The 19,286-nt window shown below is 44.0% G+C and overlaps 1 protein-coding gene across 6 annotated transcripts in view; it reads left to right on the top strand.

Moving 5' to 3' along the window:
• Nucleotides 1-19,286, top strand: part of HCK (HCK proto-oncogene, Src family tyrosine kinase) — a 183,243-nt gene that overhangs the window by 113,818 nt on the left and 50,139 nt on the right. For all 6 annotated transcript variants that reach the window (XM_078651770.1, XM_078651774.1, XM_078651771.1 and 3 more), the window contains 3 exons: nt 4,440-4,539; nt 6,050-6,148; nt 14,474-14,577. In XM_078651770.1, coding sequence (XP_078507896.1) covers nt 4,440-4,539; nt 6,050-6,148; nt 14,474-14,577 — 303 coding nt within the window. The remainder of the gene's footprint in view (nt 1-4,439; nt 4,540-6,049; nt 6,149-14,473; nt 14,578-19,286) is intronic.

A 19,286-nucleotide genomic window follows, 5' to 3' on the forward strand; every position in this document is an offset into this window, starting at 1 on the left:
AAGATGTTATGTGTAAGACAGAATGATAACATTGTAATCAACATCGTGTTATGTTGGGCGAACGGCAGAGGTTGTGTTCTTAAGAAGTATTGCATTGCCTCAATGCCGTAATGATGGATGATGGACAAATTGAGTGAATAGACATCCATTGTGACCATAATGTAACTGCTACTCCACAGGACATATATATATATATATATATATATATATATATATATATATACACACAACTCGTCATAAACACTATATTGCTTGAAATGTCGTATCATGAGCACCTCATTTCACTTTGAGAAGAACATTTCAATTAGTTTACTAATTCCCAAAATGAGAGAAATGTATGGAAAATATCCATAACATTTGTAGAAAATGATAACAGATATCAAAACATCATGCTTTATTTAAAATGTCCTGTAAAAACATTGTGCCTTGAGAAAGAAGATTACAAAATTTAAAAAATCGTGTCGGCTGTTTTTGGGGGAACAGATATGAATTATTGTAGGGGAATGGAACCAGGCGCAATGCGGTAAAGATGTGTCTTGTGAGCTCCCGGCATGAATTGTTTTCAACTATCCGGCAAGTGAGCACATTGGATATTGCTGTCTAACCCGCGACCTGGGAGGTTCCAAGACTGTTGGCAATATACTGCTTCGCCTCGATCGGCTGTATGAGCCGAGATTGGGCAGCCATTGGCGTATGAGGCCTAGAGAGTGGAGACCCTCTGGCAAAATGGCCATACTGGAGCTCTGAAGCCGGGGATACTGCATTGGCCCTAGTGTCCGCTTGGATCCTAGGCATTGCTTGGTGGGGTGAGAGCAGCACTGGAGAGGCTAAAGGCGGTCATGGCTTGGCCACCCGCTGCAGACAGGACCCACGCAGGGAGCGGCAGCCCACGAGGGAGGTGAACACTGTGGGGAAAACCCTGGGCCAGCAGCTACCACGAGCGAGTAGCCCTGCCAAGTACCACACATCACGCGTTAGACTAACACATTTTGTGTGGTGGTCTGCAACACCACACTAAAATGCAAAATCAGGCATAAATTATAGCACCTCCTCAGCTTTGAAGCCGGAGAGCTACTGGCATTCATGCACCATACTGAAAATGAAACTAAGCTGGAGAGGCAGCGTCCCTTGGGGGCTGGCTTAGAGTCCGCAGCTCAGCTCTAGCTGCTACTCTGGTGCAGTGTAGAATATTCACCCAGCACCACAGCTTTGATACATTTGTGAGCAGGACATGACGCACACCCTGTAATAGCCAAGGGCCAAGGCAGTACTGACGACAGCTCATGATAATAAGTTTGCAGAACTGCTTGTACGTGTGCCATGGTAAATTGAATGCAGCACAGTAAATTTAATGCAGATCCCGTGACCAAACCCGACAACCCACAGGCTGCTGAGTAAACTGCATCGAACACGCTGGCATGGGTGCTAGATAGGAGTACTAATACTCTTGGTCGGTGAATTGAAGCATTCCAAACTAGCCCTATCCCATCTGCTGAGACAAATAGAACAGGAATTGTGGGCGAAAATCCTACGTAAAATGGCAGATAAATAGTTGCTACATAACATACGGTACAAACAACTGCTCTACCTGGAAGGAGCGAGAGCCGGGAAACTGCTAGCATGGTTCTTGTGGCACGACAGAGCCTTAGCCACAATCACATTTGTATGAAACAAACAAGAGGACATGGTGAAAATACAGTGCCAAATTAATGATACATTCTACTCATCCTATAAGGCACTTTAGATGCAGCTGCCGATCTATCAAGAGAGAGAGACACATATCGGGTACTGCAAACACCAGTGATCGGTAGCCTCACACAGGCACACCGGGAATCCCTTGAGGCAGCAATCACACAAGCCGAGTTTAAGGCAGCAACAAGAGAGTTAAATACATTCAAGCCATCAGGCTGTACAACCTTCCAGCAGAGTGGTATCAGATTTTCATAGAGATACTGTCGGAAAAACTTTGGGTGGGGTAGCATGAGGTGCTGGAGTGGGGGTGCTCCCCAAACACACGAGAGAGGCGACCATTATATTATTACACCAGGAGGGTAAAGATCCCACAGCCCATCAAGCATATAGGCTGCTCTCAATGCTGAAATGTGATAACAAAATCCTTGGTATACTGTTAGCGCGATACTTGAAAGGGGTTATAGTAGATTTAGGGCACCCGGACCAAAGCAGGTTCATTCCAAATAGGCGCACTCTACATTGAATACTAGGTGACCAACACATGTGATGGGTGCAGTAGAGGACAGCAGGGAAGACCTTGCCTTGGTGTCATTGGACACCAATAAAGCCTTTAACATGATTGGTTGCAATTTGCTCCGGATGAGCGCCCTCCTTGAATGGGTCTCAACTCATGTTCCCTTATAAGTTAATGTGAGTTGAATGCACATAGGAATGCAGACTGTGGGCACTCCTGCATGCCTGACCGCACGTGGCACATCGCAAGACATTTGAATATACTCCTTATACAGTCCAAGGTGTGGCTGGGTGGTGATAGAATTGCTAGCTGAGACAATGTTCCCACAGTACAACATTATAGGCTTACAGGGATGTATTAGTGCCCCGCACATTAACAAATATACTAGGGGTAATGTGTGAAGGGTCGAGATAGAAATTGTGTGGCTCTCACCCCTTGAGGGCTTGTCCTATGCATAATGCATCCTCACTATAACTTCTACAAGCCATACATAATTATGTCTATATGTATGGTCTACATATTGTCTAGGTCTATCATTAGCAGCCCCTCAAAGAATGTCATACTTACTTATGTAAAAGTGAATGCTTGATGTGTCTTGCATTGTGTGGCATGAGTTATGTTGTATGTATAAAACCAATAAAGATCATTTTTACAAAATGTATTCTTATCTGGTTTTGAAATACGACGTATACCAACAATTGAAACCAAGAAATAAAACAAGATTTTAGATGGATAATAAAAAATATTGTATCATGTGTAATGTTCTCTTTCTTGGATGATCTCATGTTCAATTGATGGCGACTCATGTCTCCTTACCCAGGAATTTCCTCATGTTCCTATTAAAGGTAGCGTATGCCTTTTCAATGAAAGATTTCATGTTGCAATAGCAGGTAGTTTGTGTCTTTATCATGAATGTCCCTGGAAGAAGGTTCATGTTTTTCTTATGAATGATCCAATGTTCCCAAGGATGGTTGCTCATTTCTCCATCTTTTATTTACCTTTTGTTCCCACGAACGGAGGTTCATGGTCCTTTGTCATGAATGATCAGGAAATTGACTCATATTTGTCTTAAATGGCCACATGTTACTGTGGAAGGCAACTCATGTTTTTTGATAAAGAACATCATTTTCCAGTGGCTCTTGTCTCTGTTGTGGCTGGTCTCATGTTCCCTTGCAAGGTAACTCATGTCTTTGTCATGAATGATCAGGAAATTGACTCATATTTGTCTTAAATGGCCACATGTTTCTGTGGAAGGCAACTCATGTTTTTTGATAAAGAACATCATTTATCAGTGGCTCTTGTCTCTGTTGTGGCTGGTCTCATGTTCCCTTGCAAGGTAACTCATGTCTTTGTCATGAATAACCTCATGTTCCAGTGAAAGACAGCTCATATTTTCTTCCTGAATAACCTCACATTTCTATAGAAGATGTCTCCTATTTTTTCCATAAATTGCATTACTTTCTGTTGGAGGGGAAGGTTGCTTATATCTTCATCATGAATGTCATCCCATGGAGGTGACTCATGGCTTTGCCTTAAGCATCTCTAGTGCATGTGGAGGGTTGCACTTGTCTTTGTCATGAACAAATGCAGGTGTTTCCTTGAAAGTAGCTCATGGCTTTTTTAATAATGGGCCTCATGTTTTGGTGAAAGTTGGCTCATGATAATACTGTGGCTGATCTCATGTCCCCTTGTAAGGTCATTCATGTCTTTGTCATGTTCCTGTGAAAGGCCGCTCCTATCTTCACGCTGAATTACTTTATGTTTCTAAGGAAGGTGTCTAATTTTTTTGTCATAAATTATGTCCTGTTCTTTCAGAGTGGAACGAGGCTCATGTCTTCTTAAATGACATCCTCAGCCCATGGAGGTGATTTAGCTTCGCCTAAAATGCCTCTAGCTCATGCAGAAATGTTTCATGTCTTTGTCATGAATAAAGTCATGCTCCCATGAAAGGTGACATGTCTTTGTCAAAAATGACCTTATTTTCCTGTGGAAGGTGGCTCAAATGTCTGCATGTTCTTGTGGAAGGTGATGCATCTCTTTGCACTGATTACCTAATGTTTTCTTGAAGGTTGACATGCTTTTGTCATGAATGATCTCAAAATTCCTTGGAGGGTTGGTCATGTCCTTGTTAGGAGTGACCCATTTCCCCAAGTAAATTGGCTCATGTCATTGTCTTCTGTGATCCTGTGGTCCTGTTGATGGTGTCTCATTTTTCAACAAACAACTCTTGCAGAGTCCGACAGTAACGCTGTGATTGCACTCTACGACTATGAAGCACTGCACGATGGCGATTTGGGCTTCAAGAAAGGAGACAAGCTGGTTATCCTGGAAGAGTAAGTACAACATCAAATGCCACTGATGGACCTGATAACGTTTACCAAACATGCAAATAGATCTGCAATCAAGGATCTTAATCAATCTGCCTTGGTTCTCCTATCCTAGGGGTAAAATGTACCTCATCCATAGTTTCCAGGTTTGTGGTCCTCTCCGGCATACTGGCATTTCTATAAAGACTGCCTGTACTGTTGCTGCAATGTTGAGGGCTCAAACAACATCTACTTCCTGGTCTAGTATGAGTTAGGACTGAAGTGGCTCTCGTACCATATTCTGTCACTGGACATTTGCTCTGAGGTTCTTTGATGACCATGAAGCCCTTGCAGATATCCCTTTCAGCCATGAGCGCGCAATGGGCCAAAGTGAGAGTAGTGGGTGATATGTGTCAAAAGAACTAATGTGATTATCTGACTATATCCACAAAACACCCTCCTGTGCCAGTGATAGAGGAGGCCGATGGTCATCAATAAGCTGAGGTTTACCAGCCACAGTCTTGAAGGCAAAGCCTCCTTTTCAACAGTATCTCCTAAAATCCAATTCATAGCTTGGTAACATTTAACCCAACTGAAAAGGTGGAGGCATAAACAGTTGCTGTAAGAGTGACTCCCTCATTGTGTGAGATTCTTGAAGTCAAGACATTATTTGTGGCAGCAAAAAAAAAAGTCCACGGCAAACGCGTAAACTTCCATCTTCATTGTTGGACAACAGAATCCAAAGCTTTGATTTTTTTTTGCTAAAAACAACAGAAATACAAATCCAAAGCAAAAGAAAGTCATATTATAATGATATAATAAGGCATTAAACATGGGTGTACATCTTGTCATACTGCTAATCAGAGGCGCACCTAGAACCAAATTTTGGGGGGGCTAATATAAATTTCAGGCGGGGGGGGGGCTAATTCTTCCAGCAATAGGCAGAGTGGAGATGCAGGGGCTCTATGAAGGGGTGAAAAAACAACAGAGCCTCTTAAAAAGTAAATGGTCTTTTAACGACCTGTGAAGTACTTGGGTGCAGCTGCAATAAGAAGGTCGCCAGCCCGGGAAGCTGTCCCAGCCTGGGTTGACACACGCGACGGTGGGGGGCTGAAGCCCTTTGAGCCCAATGGGCGTTGCGTGCCTGCTGCCAACCATCTTCTCCAGGGAAGGGCTCTAGGTTACTCAAGATCAGCCTCATCTACACCATCAGCGCCAGGAGGTGGCTTCCGTCACAAGCCAGCAGTTGTGAAAATGATTGACCAAACAACTAAATATATTACTAAGTTGTACTAAATATTGTCAGCAAGAAAACAAAGCTACAAATTAGAGGCTATGCTATTACAAAAGTGGAATGGCTAGGTGTGTTTCAAGAAGTACTTTTATTAAATTGTGTGTAGGTCCTTCTTGATCCCTACATTTACCAACCTTATTCCTTGTTGTCATGGATGTTGGCCCATATCTAGTCCTTTGCACCCATCTGCTTCTCACTGATAATACTATAGATGCTTGATGGTTACATCTCTCTGTTTTGCAGGTCCGGGGACTGGTGGAAAGCCAAGCAGGTGTCAACAGGTGCTGAAGGATTCATTCCAAGTAACTATGTTGGCAAAGTGAACTCCCTCGAGTCAGAAGAGTGAGTCTACCTCAATTATTTTTTTTATTCTTAAGGTCATGGGCCAGGTTTGCTGGTGGCATCCCTCCCAAACATTGCTTGTAAGGTTATATTAGAATATATCAGTTGCTGGAAACTGTGCCCTCTGTGTGCTGAGGATGTGTCGGCTTTCTCCTGAGATGATCCTTCTCTTAGGCATGTTGAGGGAATTTGCATGTTTGGGGCTCTGTACTTGTGTTGTTCAGAAAATGAATGCTTAGGAGTCTTTCCCCCAGTTTTGAACAGACTGATATCTTCATGGAGATGTTTTGCGATCTGCAGTCTTCAATCAGTATCCTTGGACGTTGCCTTCAAGAAGTGACCTGTGGGGTGCGGTGTGGGATCCTTGTCACTGCATTTTTTTTATCTCCACCAAGGGAAAGTGATATCAGACTATCAGCAGATGCTTATCTGTGTGTGATGATCCACCTCATCTGAAGTTTTTAGCCAGAGGATCCACTAGTTACATGGCTAAATCCAATTCTGTAGCATACAGCTAAATCCACTCCTGTGGCTGCATACGGGGCAGGGGTGTGGGTCATACAATCTCAGACCCCCTCCAACCCTTAGAATACACCTTTTTGAAAAGATTTGTAGCTCACCCCAGAAGATGTTCTAATTTCAATTCTCAGCTTGAGCTGGATGTGCCTTATATATCCGCTCAGGTATGTCTAGCCCCAATTCTCCTACGGCATTCAGTATGGAGAAGGGAATCCGTTCATTTTATACAACATATCATTAGAGATTGCCTAACTCTCGGCTATGTACATAAGATTCCTTGGATCCTTTATGTTAAAAAACTATCATTTCTTTGGGTTTACAATCGCTGTTTGAGACCCTATCCAAAGGCTTGATTATCCCTAAAAAGCTAATCAAAAATCTGTTTTTAACCAAAATGAACAGAGAAAGATATAAAAGTAATTGTAACAAATATACTGTGCTAACTTACTTGAAGGTACCTGTTATCTTTGATGGGTCAGCCTCGTACTTGACGTCTGTGACAAATCCCCGTCATCGATTTGTATTGTTACGGTTTCACTTAAACCTTATTTCCTGTATGATGGGTTATTCGATGGGAACCTTTTCCCTTCAAGCCTTGCAGGTCTGTCCATGTGACGGAGTGTCTCCTCAATCAAACCTTCTCATTTTCTTCTTTTGCAAATTTTATGCGGTGGTCCGCTAAAGTTTCATTTTCCCCATTATGCGTAAATATACATTCAGGCAGTGCAGCCCAGGATTATATTTCCTACAAATGTTGCCTGACCATTTCGTTTGCGTCCTTTCTTTGTCTCTCACTAAAGTCTAGGAGACTGTATCAGTAGCTAGAAATAACAGATCCTATGCCGTCTTTGTCTATTGTGTAATTTTATGGCTTTTTTAATATGCTTGAATGTTTCTTTTTAAGTTATTTATTTATGATATTTTGCTATATGATGTTTCTTTTTTATTTCTGTACTTTTATGATGTATGTGTTATTTAGATCGAATAAAGTGATTGACTGACTGATTGACTGTTGTGCATCATTGTTGTCATGCAGCAGTGAATTGAGGCAAAAGCTTTTGAGGAAGAGAAAAATTAGCATTCGCCACAACTCTAGGCATACCGCACAACTCATTGCTATGTGAGCTGAACACTGTGTCCTGCAGTTCCAGCAGCAAAGTGTTCCTGTGTGTCTGCACTGTCTCACCCTGCCCATGGAGATACACATGTGGAGCGAAGTGAATCCTTCAGCCAGTGCCTCTATTGGGCTTGTCCCCCAGACCCTCCAGATCACCCAGCACTCCACCATGAGTACCTCCTCAACTCGCTTGCCTTCTCTTTGCTCCCACCGGCCCCGCCCCCCCTATTACAGACTATGGGGAGAAGAGGCAAGCCCACTAAAACAGGAGTTTATTGGCAAGGTAAGTTCACCTGTGCTACCCCCTGTGGACCTGTTTTCCGTCCTAGATGTACATGTCTTTGTGTTTGCATGCGTGCACGTCTGCCCATCTGTGCAAGTGCGTGAGTACATCTGTCTCTTAAGGGACACGTGTGCACGTTTGTGTGCATAAGTGCATGTCTGAGTGCATGTCTATAACTGCATTTCTGTGTGTTTGTGTGCGTGTATGCAATTGAATATCTCAGTGTGTGGTCAAGTGTTTAGACTAGTGCCTCTGCCCCTAAAATGGTGGACCTGGCATAATGGATTTAATTTGTAGCAATCTGCTGGTGTTGGCACAATGGTGGCTTTCCCTGCCAACATGCTGGCTCTGGCACAATGGTGGTAATCCTTGGCAGCATTCTGGTCCTGACACAATGGTGGTAATTCTTAGTAAAATGCAGTCCCTGGAACGATGGTGGTAAAGCGTGGCAACATACTGGCTCTGGCACAATGGTGGTAATCCTTGGCAATATGCAGGCGCTGGCACAATGGTGGTAATCCTTGGCAACATGCTGGCTCTGGCAACATGCTGGCCCTGACACAATGGTGGTAATCCTTTGCAACCTGCTGGCCCTGACACAATGGTGGTAATCCATGGCAACCTGCTGGCCCTGACACAAAGGTGGTAATCCATGGCAACCTGCTGGCCCTGACACAATGGTGGTAATCCTTGGCAACATGCTGGCCCTGACACAATGGTGGTAATCCATGGCAACCTGCTGGCCCTGACACAATGGTGGTAATCCTTGGCAACATGCTAGCCCTGACACAATGGTGGTAATCCTTTGCAACCTGCTGGCCCTGACACAATGGTGGTAATCCATGGCAACCTGCTGGCCCTGACACAATGGTGGTAATCCTTGGCAACATGCTGGCCCTGACACAATGGTGGTAATCCTTGGCAACATGCTGGCCCTGACACAATGGTGGTAATCCTTGGCAACATGCTGGCCCTGACATAATGGTGGTAATCCTTGGCAACATGCTGGCCCTGATCCAGTTGGGCTTGACGGCTATGCTCTAGTAACCGCACACCTGTCAATGTATTCTGCATCACAGTAAGATGCAGCTGAATAGCCACCGCATTGAAATTGTCTATTACTTTGCTTTTGACCTCCATCATGTTGGTGGTGTCCTCCCCCATCTTGGAAAGGTGAAATGAAATATGGAATGTAGACTGATACAGCGTGCCACCAACTTGTAGAGGTGCAGTATGTTGAGAGGGGCAGGACTGCAGTTTGGTATGGTAAACAATATCTTGAAATGTTATTGTACCTGCAGACTACAGTTTGGAATCCTACTCCAATACCTTTCAGTGGTGTTGCACCCACAGCCACAATATTTGTGGAGCGGTCCACGATCTTGGAGTGGGGTCATACCTTTGGACAGGAGCTTGATAAAGTCCTCCACCATTTTGAAAAGATGTAGGTTCTTGGAGGTGAATTTGGTAGGACCTTTCATTACCTGAGCTGGGGTCTGCAAAACAAATAGCTTTGTAGGAAGATTGAAATTCTTACGGAGAGACTGCTTAGGCTCAGATGTCAAAGCTACCCGCATGCCATTCTGTGTGCCAACCCAGCCTGAGCCACCAAGAACAAGATATTTGCGACAATTCACTATATCATTCTCGCATCACCCTTTGCAACCACTTTTACTTCTGTAAAACACACTATTTGATGTACACACATCTTTTTCTTTAAATAGAACACTCTAAGGGACCCACTGTCAGTTTCCACTTCATCTTGTCAAGCATGTAGTTCACACTCTGAAGCCTCTAAAATAAACACCTCTTCTTCGGCGATCCTATCTGATAGGGTTCCTTTGAACAAGTGTGTGTTTCCTCTACTGCGATTAGCTGATTCTTTGTGGGAAGGAAATTTAACGGAAAATGCGCACTTCCTGTGTTTGTCTGTTACTTTATTTCTGAAAAAACACTTATTTTATTGTTATGTTTTTTTTTCATCATAGCAACAAACCTGGGGCCCGATTCACAAAACTAACTTTAGACAAAATCCTAAACTTACTACCATTTTGGTATTCACAGACGGCATTTACTCATTTCGGTATTCACAGAAGTTAGGAGTCTTAACTTTAGGACTCCTAAATGCCTTCTGTGATTACCAAAAGTCTTAAAGTTAGGATTTTTCTCAGTTTAGGAGTAGTAAAGTTAGGACTCGTATCCGGCAACATCTCCTGCAGCAGCACTCCACTCGGCTTACCGCCCGTTTGGAGATTGAGACGGCATACCCTGCCGTCTCCTTGAACTCTACATGTTTCCTTTTACATGATTTCGGCCGCTTTCAGCCTGCTCTGATTTAACCCGACTAGGACCGGGTTGGAAATATCACCGGTCCCCCGATACTGCCACACTTTTACACTTATTCAGCCCTGAAGAGTTACGGGTAATTACTCGTTTAAGACTAAACACGTGTCGGCTGGTTTCATGTTCTTGGTATCTCCGCTGAAAGGAGAACCACATTCATCTATACAAATTATAAAGAACTATTATAAACAACTTTTGTTATTCGATCTTATTTCCTTGTGCTTATGTGATTACCCTAAAAAAAAGAAACACTTTATAGTGTGCTCTGGACCTTGTATGTATAAACTTACTCATTTCGGTATTCACAGACGTTAGGAGTCTTAACTTTAGGACTCCTAAATGCCTTCTGTGATTACCGAAAGTCTTAAAGTAAGGATTTTTCTCAGTTTAGGAGTAGTAAAGTGAGGACTCCTAACTTTAGGACTCCTAAATGCCTTCTGTGAATACCAAAATACTAAAAGTTTGGATTTTTCCCAGTTTAGGAGTAGTAAAGTTAGGACTCCTAACTTTAGAAATCCTAAATGCCTTCTGTGAATACCGAAAGTCTTAAAGTTAGGATTTCTCTAAATTTAGGAGTATTAAAGTTAGGACTCCTAACTTTTCTACTCCTAAACTGAGAAAAATCCTAACTTTAAGACTTTCGGTATTCAAAGAAGGCCTTTAGGAGTCCTAAAGTTAGGAGTCCTAACTTTACTACTCCTAAAATGAAAAAAATCCTAACTTTAAGACTTTCGGTATTCACAGAAGGTATTTAGGAGTCCTAAAGTTAGGACTCCTAACTTCTGTTTGTACCGAAATGAGTAAGTGCCTTCTGTGAATACCAAAATGAGTAAGTGCCTTCTGTGAATACCAAAATGGTAGTAAGTTTAGGATTTTGTCTTAAGTTAGTTTTGTGAATCAGGCCCATAGAATGAACATGAATCATTCCTGCTATAACTTCTTGCAAACACCTCAAAGTAATGTGACTATGTCAGTTTCTTGTTTGTGAAACGAATATTTGCAGCACACGGCCCATCCCAGGCGTTATCAGGTCTAAAGGATTTTTACATTTTTTAAGAAAGTTTTACCATATTTTTTACTTTTCATGGACCACCACAGAGAAAATGTTTTATTGTTCACATTTTTGAATTCTGAAAGGGTCAGAAGTTAGTCTCTGTAAACTCCCAGGGCATTCTTTTATCATTACAGTTCTGTCTCAGTTAATAATCTTGTTTAGGCAGCGCTTAAATATTTTGAGATGCTTTCTTCTTGTTTTTGCTTTTTAAGTTTATATTTTAATATTTTAAAGGGGAAAATAAACAGCTGTTTGTTAATTTTTCAATGTGTTGTACCAGTTTGGACATAACAAGACCCTCCATGTCAGCAAAATACTGGCCAGATGCGACCCCATAGCTGGTGCATCCATAAGGGGAGGAGAGACTGCTAACTCACACACCACCAACAAGGGGTTCCGGATTGCAGCCGGCAGCTGCAAAAAGTGGGGTCAGGAACTCACTTGGGCCAGCTCACAATCCAGGGTCAATGGTCTCGTGCAGCAACATCACTTACGAACAATGTTCTGGAACTGATGGTAGCTCAGCTAGCACAACACCTATTCACAACTTCATTTGCAACAAGACAATGCTCATTCACAGAGATAAACATAACCACCATGCACTACTGACAAAAATGGGGTATATAGTCACCGCAGCTGTCCATGCTAATACAGACAAGTTGGCAATGGGCCAATTGCCACCAGGTTCTCTTCCTACTGGAACACTTTTCAGGAGTGGACAATGACCTTACAGAACTGCTTAGAAGGATGCACCAACGCTTACTCTAATGGTAAATAAACTCCCAGGTGATCCAAAAATACTTCTACAGTTGAGAATGCAAAGTGCCAAAGCTTTGTGTCCTAAGTACCCACATCTACAATCCACGGGCAATGATCTATTGATCAATTGTTTAGGGATATTTGGTTACGCTTTACCTAACTACCGTTAATTCCATAAGCAGTGAGGAAGATGTGACAAGCAGCAAGGAGGCTAATCCTCATAGCTCCCACTAGGGTATGGCCGCCGTGGTATCAGCTACTACTGAAAATGTCCACCCGTCTCTATGAAAAGCTTCCACAGCATCCTGATCTCATAATACAGACAGCTGTTCCACCCCAACCTCACGGCAAGAAATCTTGAGGTTTGCACCTGAAGTTCTAGAATTTGGCTACCTACACCTTCCTGACGAATGCATGCAAAAGCCCTTCAAACAGGCTATGTGGCTAAAATGAAAAGATGTGTCCATTATTGTAACAATCTTCCCAAACAGCCTTTGGAGGCTGCAGTAAGAAAACTCATATGTTTCTTGTTGCACCTACAAAATGCTGGACTAGCCTACTCTTCTTTGCGGTTGCACCTAACAGCTGCAGCCACTCAAGTCGGACAAATGGTACATGAAACTTTGTTTTAAACGTCTTCCATTAGCTTGCAACCTACCACTCTAGGGAGATGGGCACCGTTTTGCAGTATATGGCCAGTATGTACATACAGCAGCAAATGCTTTAAAATGAAAACTTTATTTACTTGTAGCAATTGGCTTGCGCGTGTGGTGCTGTAGATTCACATGAGCCCTGTCTACGCCACCCATGCAAACTCACACTACAGCATTTAGCAATTACTATATTTCTAAATACATATTTCTCTCTTAGTATTTAAAGACTTTATGGCTTCTCATCTCTACACCTACTTACACTTACACATAGAGGAAAAACACAATCCAAAGTGGAGTCTGTGTTCCGGTGCATTGTGGGTTTTGGGGAAGGCATCACGAGTCACCTTGAAACCAAAACCTGTTATACGGTTCCTACAAATTAAGTAGGACTGTGTATCTGGACAACATAAACTTCAAAGTATGGGGACTTAGTCCACACATATCATCAGAAAAGCTTGGCCCGATTCCTAGCTAGATTGCAGTTCCCCATCTCAACCCCTAACTGTACCAGGGTACCAGATGGTGCACTGTAAGCTAGCTAGGATTTTCTGATATGTGTGGACTGAGTCCCCATACACTGAAGTTTATGTTCACCAGATACACAGCCCTACTTAATTCATAGTAATCGTATAACATGGAGCGCCGCGTTGGGCGCCCTTTTATACGGTTCCTACGAATTGAGCAGGACTGTGTATCTGTGCAACATTTTCTGATGATATGAGTGAACTGAGTCTCCATGCTCTGAAGTTTCTGTTGTCCAGATACACAATTCCACTCAAGTTGTAGGAACCGTATAACAAACCTGTTTTCGAGAAAAATAAACTTGCAACTTCTACACCCAATACTAGATGTCAGGAGTGTGCACCGCATGTGAATGTACAGCCTACAAGCTCCAAAATGATTGTTTTAGGTTAGTAATGTTTAACTTTTCACGTGCAAAAACAAATATCCCTGTATATGTTTGCATGAGAAAAAGGAATTTATAAACCGTTTTTAATAGAAAACAAGAAAGCCGTTGACTATGAATTATAAAAAGCCAGAAATCTCCACCCATAGAGGTCAGTGACATTCAGGTGCAGATTTATAGCTACTGTTGTGAATCAGACATCCTATGTTCTAGTGATTTGTTGGAGAATCCAGGCCATGTTTTACATATCATTACACATAGGTGAAGAACATCAGAAACTGGTTGTTAACTATTCCCCTTTCTCTATGAAACTAATCAGAACTCATAATTTTCCCATACTAAAAGATCACCCAGTAGTGTGACATCCTTCTTATATTCCATTTGCCAATGCAAAACTCTCAATTTAACTTAATGGTCTGCCATAGACTTCCCCTTTACTATGGACTAACAATGACTCTAATGTTAAAGACTATTATTGACATTTTACTTGCATTTTATGTATTGATGTCTGCACTCATTGCACAACTCTGGTTGACTTAAACCTTTATGTACTGGCTACTGTTGGATTAAAAATGGCTCATTCCTAAGCTCTGTCTGTACTACCCCAGATGTGTGCTCGATGTCTTACACTTCGTTTGAGGAATGTTTTTACCTCACACCCCTTATGTCTCTGGTTGTGTATTTATTCAGGTGGTTTTTCAAAGGTGTAAGCCGCAAGGATGCAGAACGTCAACTTCTGGTGTCTGGAAACCCAGTGGGAGCATTCATGATCAGAGACAGTGAGACAACAAAAGGTAAAATCAGGCATTTCTTCTCTTGTGGCCAAATTGCACCTCCCTTCTTCTGAACTTCCTGCATCAATATATTGATATTAGGCTTATCTTGAATAAAGTTTTCAGTATAGGCTATTAGTGGTCACCAAGGGTGGAAGTTTAGATTTGCTTGATTATAAAACAGATAAAACCTACAGATAAACCATTATGATCTGTAAAAGAAGTATCTCATCTGGGGTCTCTAGATTTAGGAGCTTATGCATTTGTGTCTAAAGGAAAAGTCCTGATGTGTTCAAATGGCGTTAAACATCTATCATAAGGCCATTCGATCCGCACGTAAGGACCATGTTACCTCGCAATTGGAGGCAGCAGGCAATGATCCGAAAGTATTCTTCCAGATTGTAAATACATTTTTAAAACCTGTGGCATGCGAAAGTGCGGATATGGCATCCCAACATCTTTGTGACAATATCTCGTGTTTCTTTACCGAGAAAATTGATGCTATCTTTGAGAAGATAGAGGCACTCATTCCACCTATTAGTCAGGATGTCCATACATCAGTGCAAGCAGTTGTCACTAATTCCAATACCTTCTATAATTTTCCTGAGATCTCTTTGCCAGAGGTTGAGATGTTGACCAATAACATCAAAGTGGGAGCCCGTCCGATCTATTACCAGCCAGACTAATGGGAACGTTGGGGCAAACACTTGGTTCACATATTCAGAGCCTGGTGAATCTCTCATTAACTACAGGATGTGTCCCACGAGAATGGAAAAGGGCCCTAGTCAGACCTATTAGGAAGAACATCTCCTCCCCTTGGACTAATATGTCTAATATTAGGCCGATCTCCCTGTTGCCCTTTCTGGGTAAAATCATCGAAAAGCACACTAATAAGCATTTGTCCAACTTCCTGGAACAATCTGGAAGCCTTGATCCTTCACAGTCAGGTTTCAGGCCAAAATATAGCACTGAAACGGCCCTGCTATCGATAACGGATGACCTCCGCATGTACCAGGATGGTGGTTATTCCGTTATCCTGGTACTGCTGGATTTATCGGCAGCGTTCGATACCATTTCGCATAACATCTTGATCGAACGACTGACTGTGAATGGACTCGGTGGCAAGGCACTGGACTGGATAAAGAGCTTTCTCTCCGACCGACCCAATGTGTCACCATGGGTGACTTAAGGTCGGATGAGGTTAAGATCACCAAGGGCGTTCCACAGGGCTCGTGTCTGAGCCTAACCCTTTTTAACGCCTACGTGGCCCCCTTGGCAGATATAACAAGAGCCTTTGGTTTCTGTCCAGTGTCTTATGCTGACGATACTCAGCTGCTTTTTCCCTTTAAATCACTAACACCGGAGGTTATACAATCTTTCTCCGAGGGGATGAAAGCCGTATCCCAGTGGATGTCTTCCAACTTTCTTCAGTGTAATGTTGGTAAGACTGAGGTGATGCTTTTCGGTGAGGCTAAGATTCAATGGTCTCCTGACTGGTGGCCGCTAGACTTAGGTCCTGTTCCCGAACCTAAACAAATAATCAAGAACCTGGGGTACGGTTGGAACCGGAGCTGACTATGAAACACCATGGTAACACTACAGTGGGATCTTGCTTCCACATGATAGGTCTCCTCCGTAGAATATTTCCATTCCTCCCGGACTCCATCAGAAGAACTTTGGTTCAGGCTTTAGTGATCAGCCGACTTGATTATTGTAATGGTCTCCTGGCAGGTGCAAATGAAGAGGTGCTAGACCGACTGCAAGTGGTGCAGAAAACAGCAGCCAGGCTAGTCCTCAATACCCCCCCCAGATCTCCATCTAAACCACTGTTGGACAAACTACATTGGTTGTCTATACGTCAAAGGGTGAGGTTTAAGACCTGTTGTACCATACATAAAGGTTTACATACCTTAGGATCGGCCTACTTGGCTAATAAATTTGTATCATATGTCCCCACACGCACACTAAGGTCAAGTGAGCAGTTGCTGCTGAGGGTACCTAAGATCAGCAGGACCAGACTGGGTGGAAGGGCTCTGTCAGTGGTGGGTCCTATCCTGTGGAACACTCTCCCACTCTTATTAAGACAATGCTCCGACCATCTCCTTTTCAGGAAACAACTGAAAACTTTTCTGTTTAAACAAAATTAGCCACAGCTTTGTATATATGTAATAATTTCATTCATTTGTTTTTAGAAACTTAGTAAGACGTCCAGACATTTGCTTCATGCTGTTCTAAGCGCGGAGATACTCTTTCGGGAGTCTATTCCTAGCGCTATACAAACCCGCAAATAAATAAATAAAATGTGGGATCCTTTTGTAAACAGAAATACTGGCATGGACCTAGCTGGAACTGTCAGATATACTGGATCATATATATACTACTGCCTTTCATTGGCAAAGTATCTAATATAAAGCAACAGGAAGAAATCTTAGCTTTGTTGTGTGACAGTCACAGGACTAGTAGACTATTCCACCTCCAACAATAAAAGAGGATGCAAGAGATTCTGGCAAGATGAAAGCAAGGAACACGAGGAATGCAAATGCTATAACATAGCCAAGAAAAAAGGCTTGTCATGCTAAAATGTGGATTATGTGCTTAAGGTGGTACAAGAAACCAATAGGTTTTGTCCAACAGTAGAAGTGTTTACCAATCTATAGTAAATGGTTCTAAAAAGGACAATATGAGGCAAGGTAAGGTCCTTAGCAATGGTAAACAAGGAATTCTGATATGGCAGGTATAGGAGCCTGCTGTGTATTCAACTACCAAGCTGGCCTCCAGGCCCCTGTCAAATCCAGCATGGATAGAACAAATGTTCCATTCATTTACCTTTTTCACCTACTGCTTGTAAAAGTGATCTTTCATGTGCAGCCCACATGGTTGAAGATCAGAGGAAATTTGACCACATCAGGCCCACCTTGAGAACTGCACTGACTACCCAATGGGCGCGCGTCCCTCTCAAGGTTTACTGTATCATATTGAAGGCCACCACTTAAAACAAAAAACAAACCACCTCTTTAACTAACTATATACGGTCTTTCTCAAACCACCCAGAATCTAGCACCATGCCGACTTGAAATCTCCCATCCTCTGCCTCAGCAGAATTGTTTTTCCCTAATACAGCTGACATTTTTAAATCTGACTGGCCCTTCAAACATAAAAATACGCGGAGGAGCCTAGCTCGCGACCGGGATGGCCGCGCTTTAGCTCGGCTCCGTTCGCCCGCCTGTGTTTTTCACATTTATCCTGCATTTATCCTGCCCCGGGAAGCCCTCCTTGCTGTGTGGTACTACTACGGCGCACTGCAGGCACTTACCACTTGTTCCGGTTGTCCTGGCTGCTGTGGATCCGGTGCAGTGCCCCCGCTCATTCCGGGGACTCGAGAACGGACTGGCCTGGTTCTTCTTCCCGGCTCCTGGGCCGGATGCAGCCCGCGGGCTTGCCCTTCGGGGCGCGCTGGAGGTGATCGGAGGACCGCTGTTCGTGTGAGCCGGAGGTTCCTGGCTGAGAGACTCCTGTGTGGCGGCGGCCTTGGATGGTGGCGCTGCCTTTCATTGTAGGGGTTCCTCGTATGTCCGGCTTGCTCCCCCTTTGTTCCCCGGTCCGGCCATTTTGTTTTTACCGCCCGGACTCGGAGAACGGGACCGGCGACATTGGGGGGCCGGCGAATCCCCTTCTTCTGGTGGCCCCCCTTCCTGTCCGGGGTGTTCTACTGCCTGTCGGCGGGACTTCATTTGCTTGACTGCCGCCCCGGCGGAGGCTGTTGGCCGCGCGGCCTGTTTGGGCTCTCAAGATGGCGGCCAACCCCATTTGCCTGGGCCGGGCCTGGACGAGCGCTGGGGGCCCGCCGCAAGGCCCGGGTGTCGGATACTGTAAAGGTTTTCCTGCACTTAAGGGGATCTTAAACATCCTGCTCTCCTGGCGGCTCTCGGTGGCCACGCCTCTCATGGCTTTGGAGATGATTCCTCACTGCGGGCCTCCCGGGCCCCCACGGCCGGATGAGGCATTGATGTCGCGGGGTGTGGCTGGAATTCTCCTGGCGGACTCGGCCCCGGCTGCAACCCCGGAGGTGCGCAACCTGATGGCACCTTCTCCTTCTGTGCTGCCTCCTCTGCCCCTGGCCCGGGAGCTGGATCTTGTCTTGCCGGACCTCCATGATTCTCCTGGTCCCTCTCAATCACCACTGCCCGGTGATGTCTCCTGTGCCGGCCCGGATGGGTTGGTTTCTTTGGATATATCCTCGGAACTGTGCCTGCATCGTTTGCTACATTCTGAGACTTTCCTGGACCTTCCGTGCTTTTCCTCCTGTGAATTTTTTGGACTGCCATTGGACTTTCCTGCTGTCTGCCTTCTGTTCTTTGTGGCGGGGTCCTCGTCGGATCGGACCTTTTCTGCTTTGGATAAAAAGGGACAGGGCTGATAAACACTGACTTTTATATGCGGTAGTTCATGAATGGTTGGATGATCTTTGTGTCCTGATATGGTTCTGTGTAATTGGTTTGTGCTCCTGGGCTTTGGCCTGATACTCTTTGGCTTCCCGAGGACTTGGACCTTTAACCCAGGCGGGTGGATGGGTGCGTTTACTCCTGTCTCCGGCCCTCCCCCGTGTGTATGTATGTATGTCTCTGATCCCTTCCTTCTTCCCTTCCTTCCCCCTTTTTTGTCTTTTAATTCCGACTTTTCTTGCTCCACTATATTTCGGGTTCTAATTAGGGCGACAGGCACGCTGCGGG

Source organism: Lissotriton helveticus, chromosome 7, assembly GCF_964261635.1.
Source record: "Lissotriton helveticus chromosome 7, aLisHel1.1, whole genome shotgun sequence".
In the NCBI taxonomy this organism is placed as follows: Eukaryota; Metazoa; Chordata; class Amphibia; order Caudata; family Salamandridae; genus Lissotriton; species Lissotriton helveticus.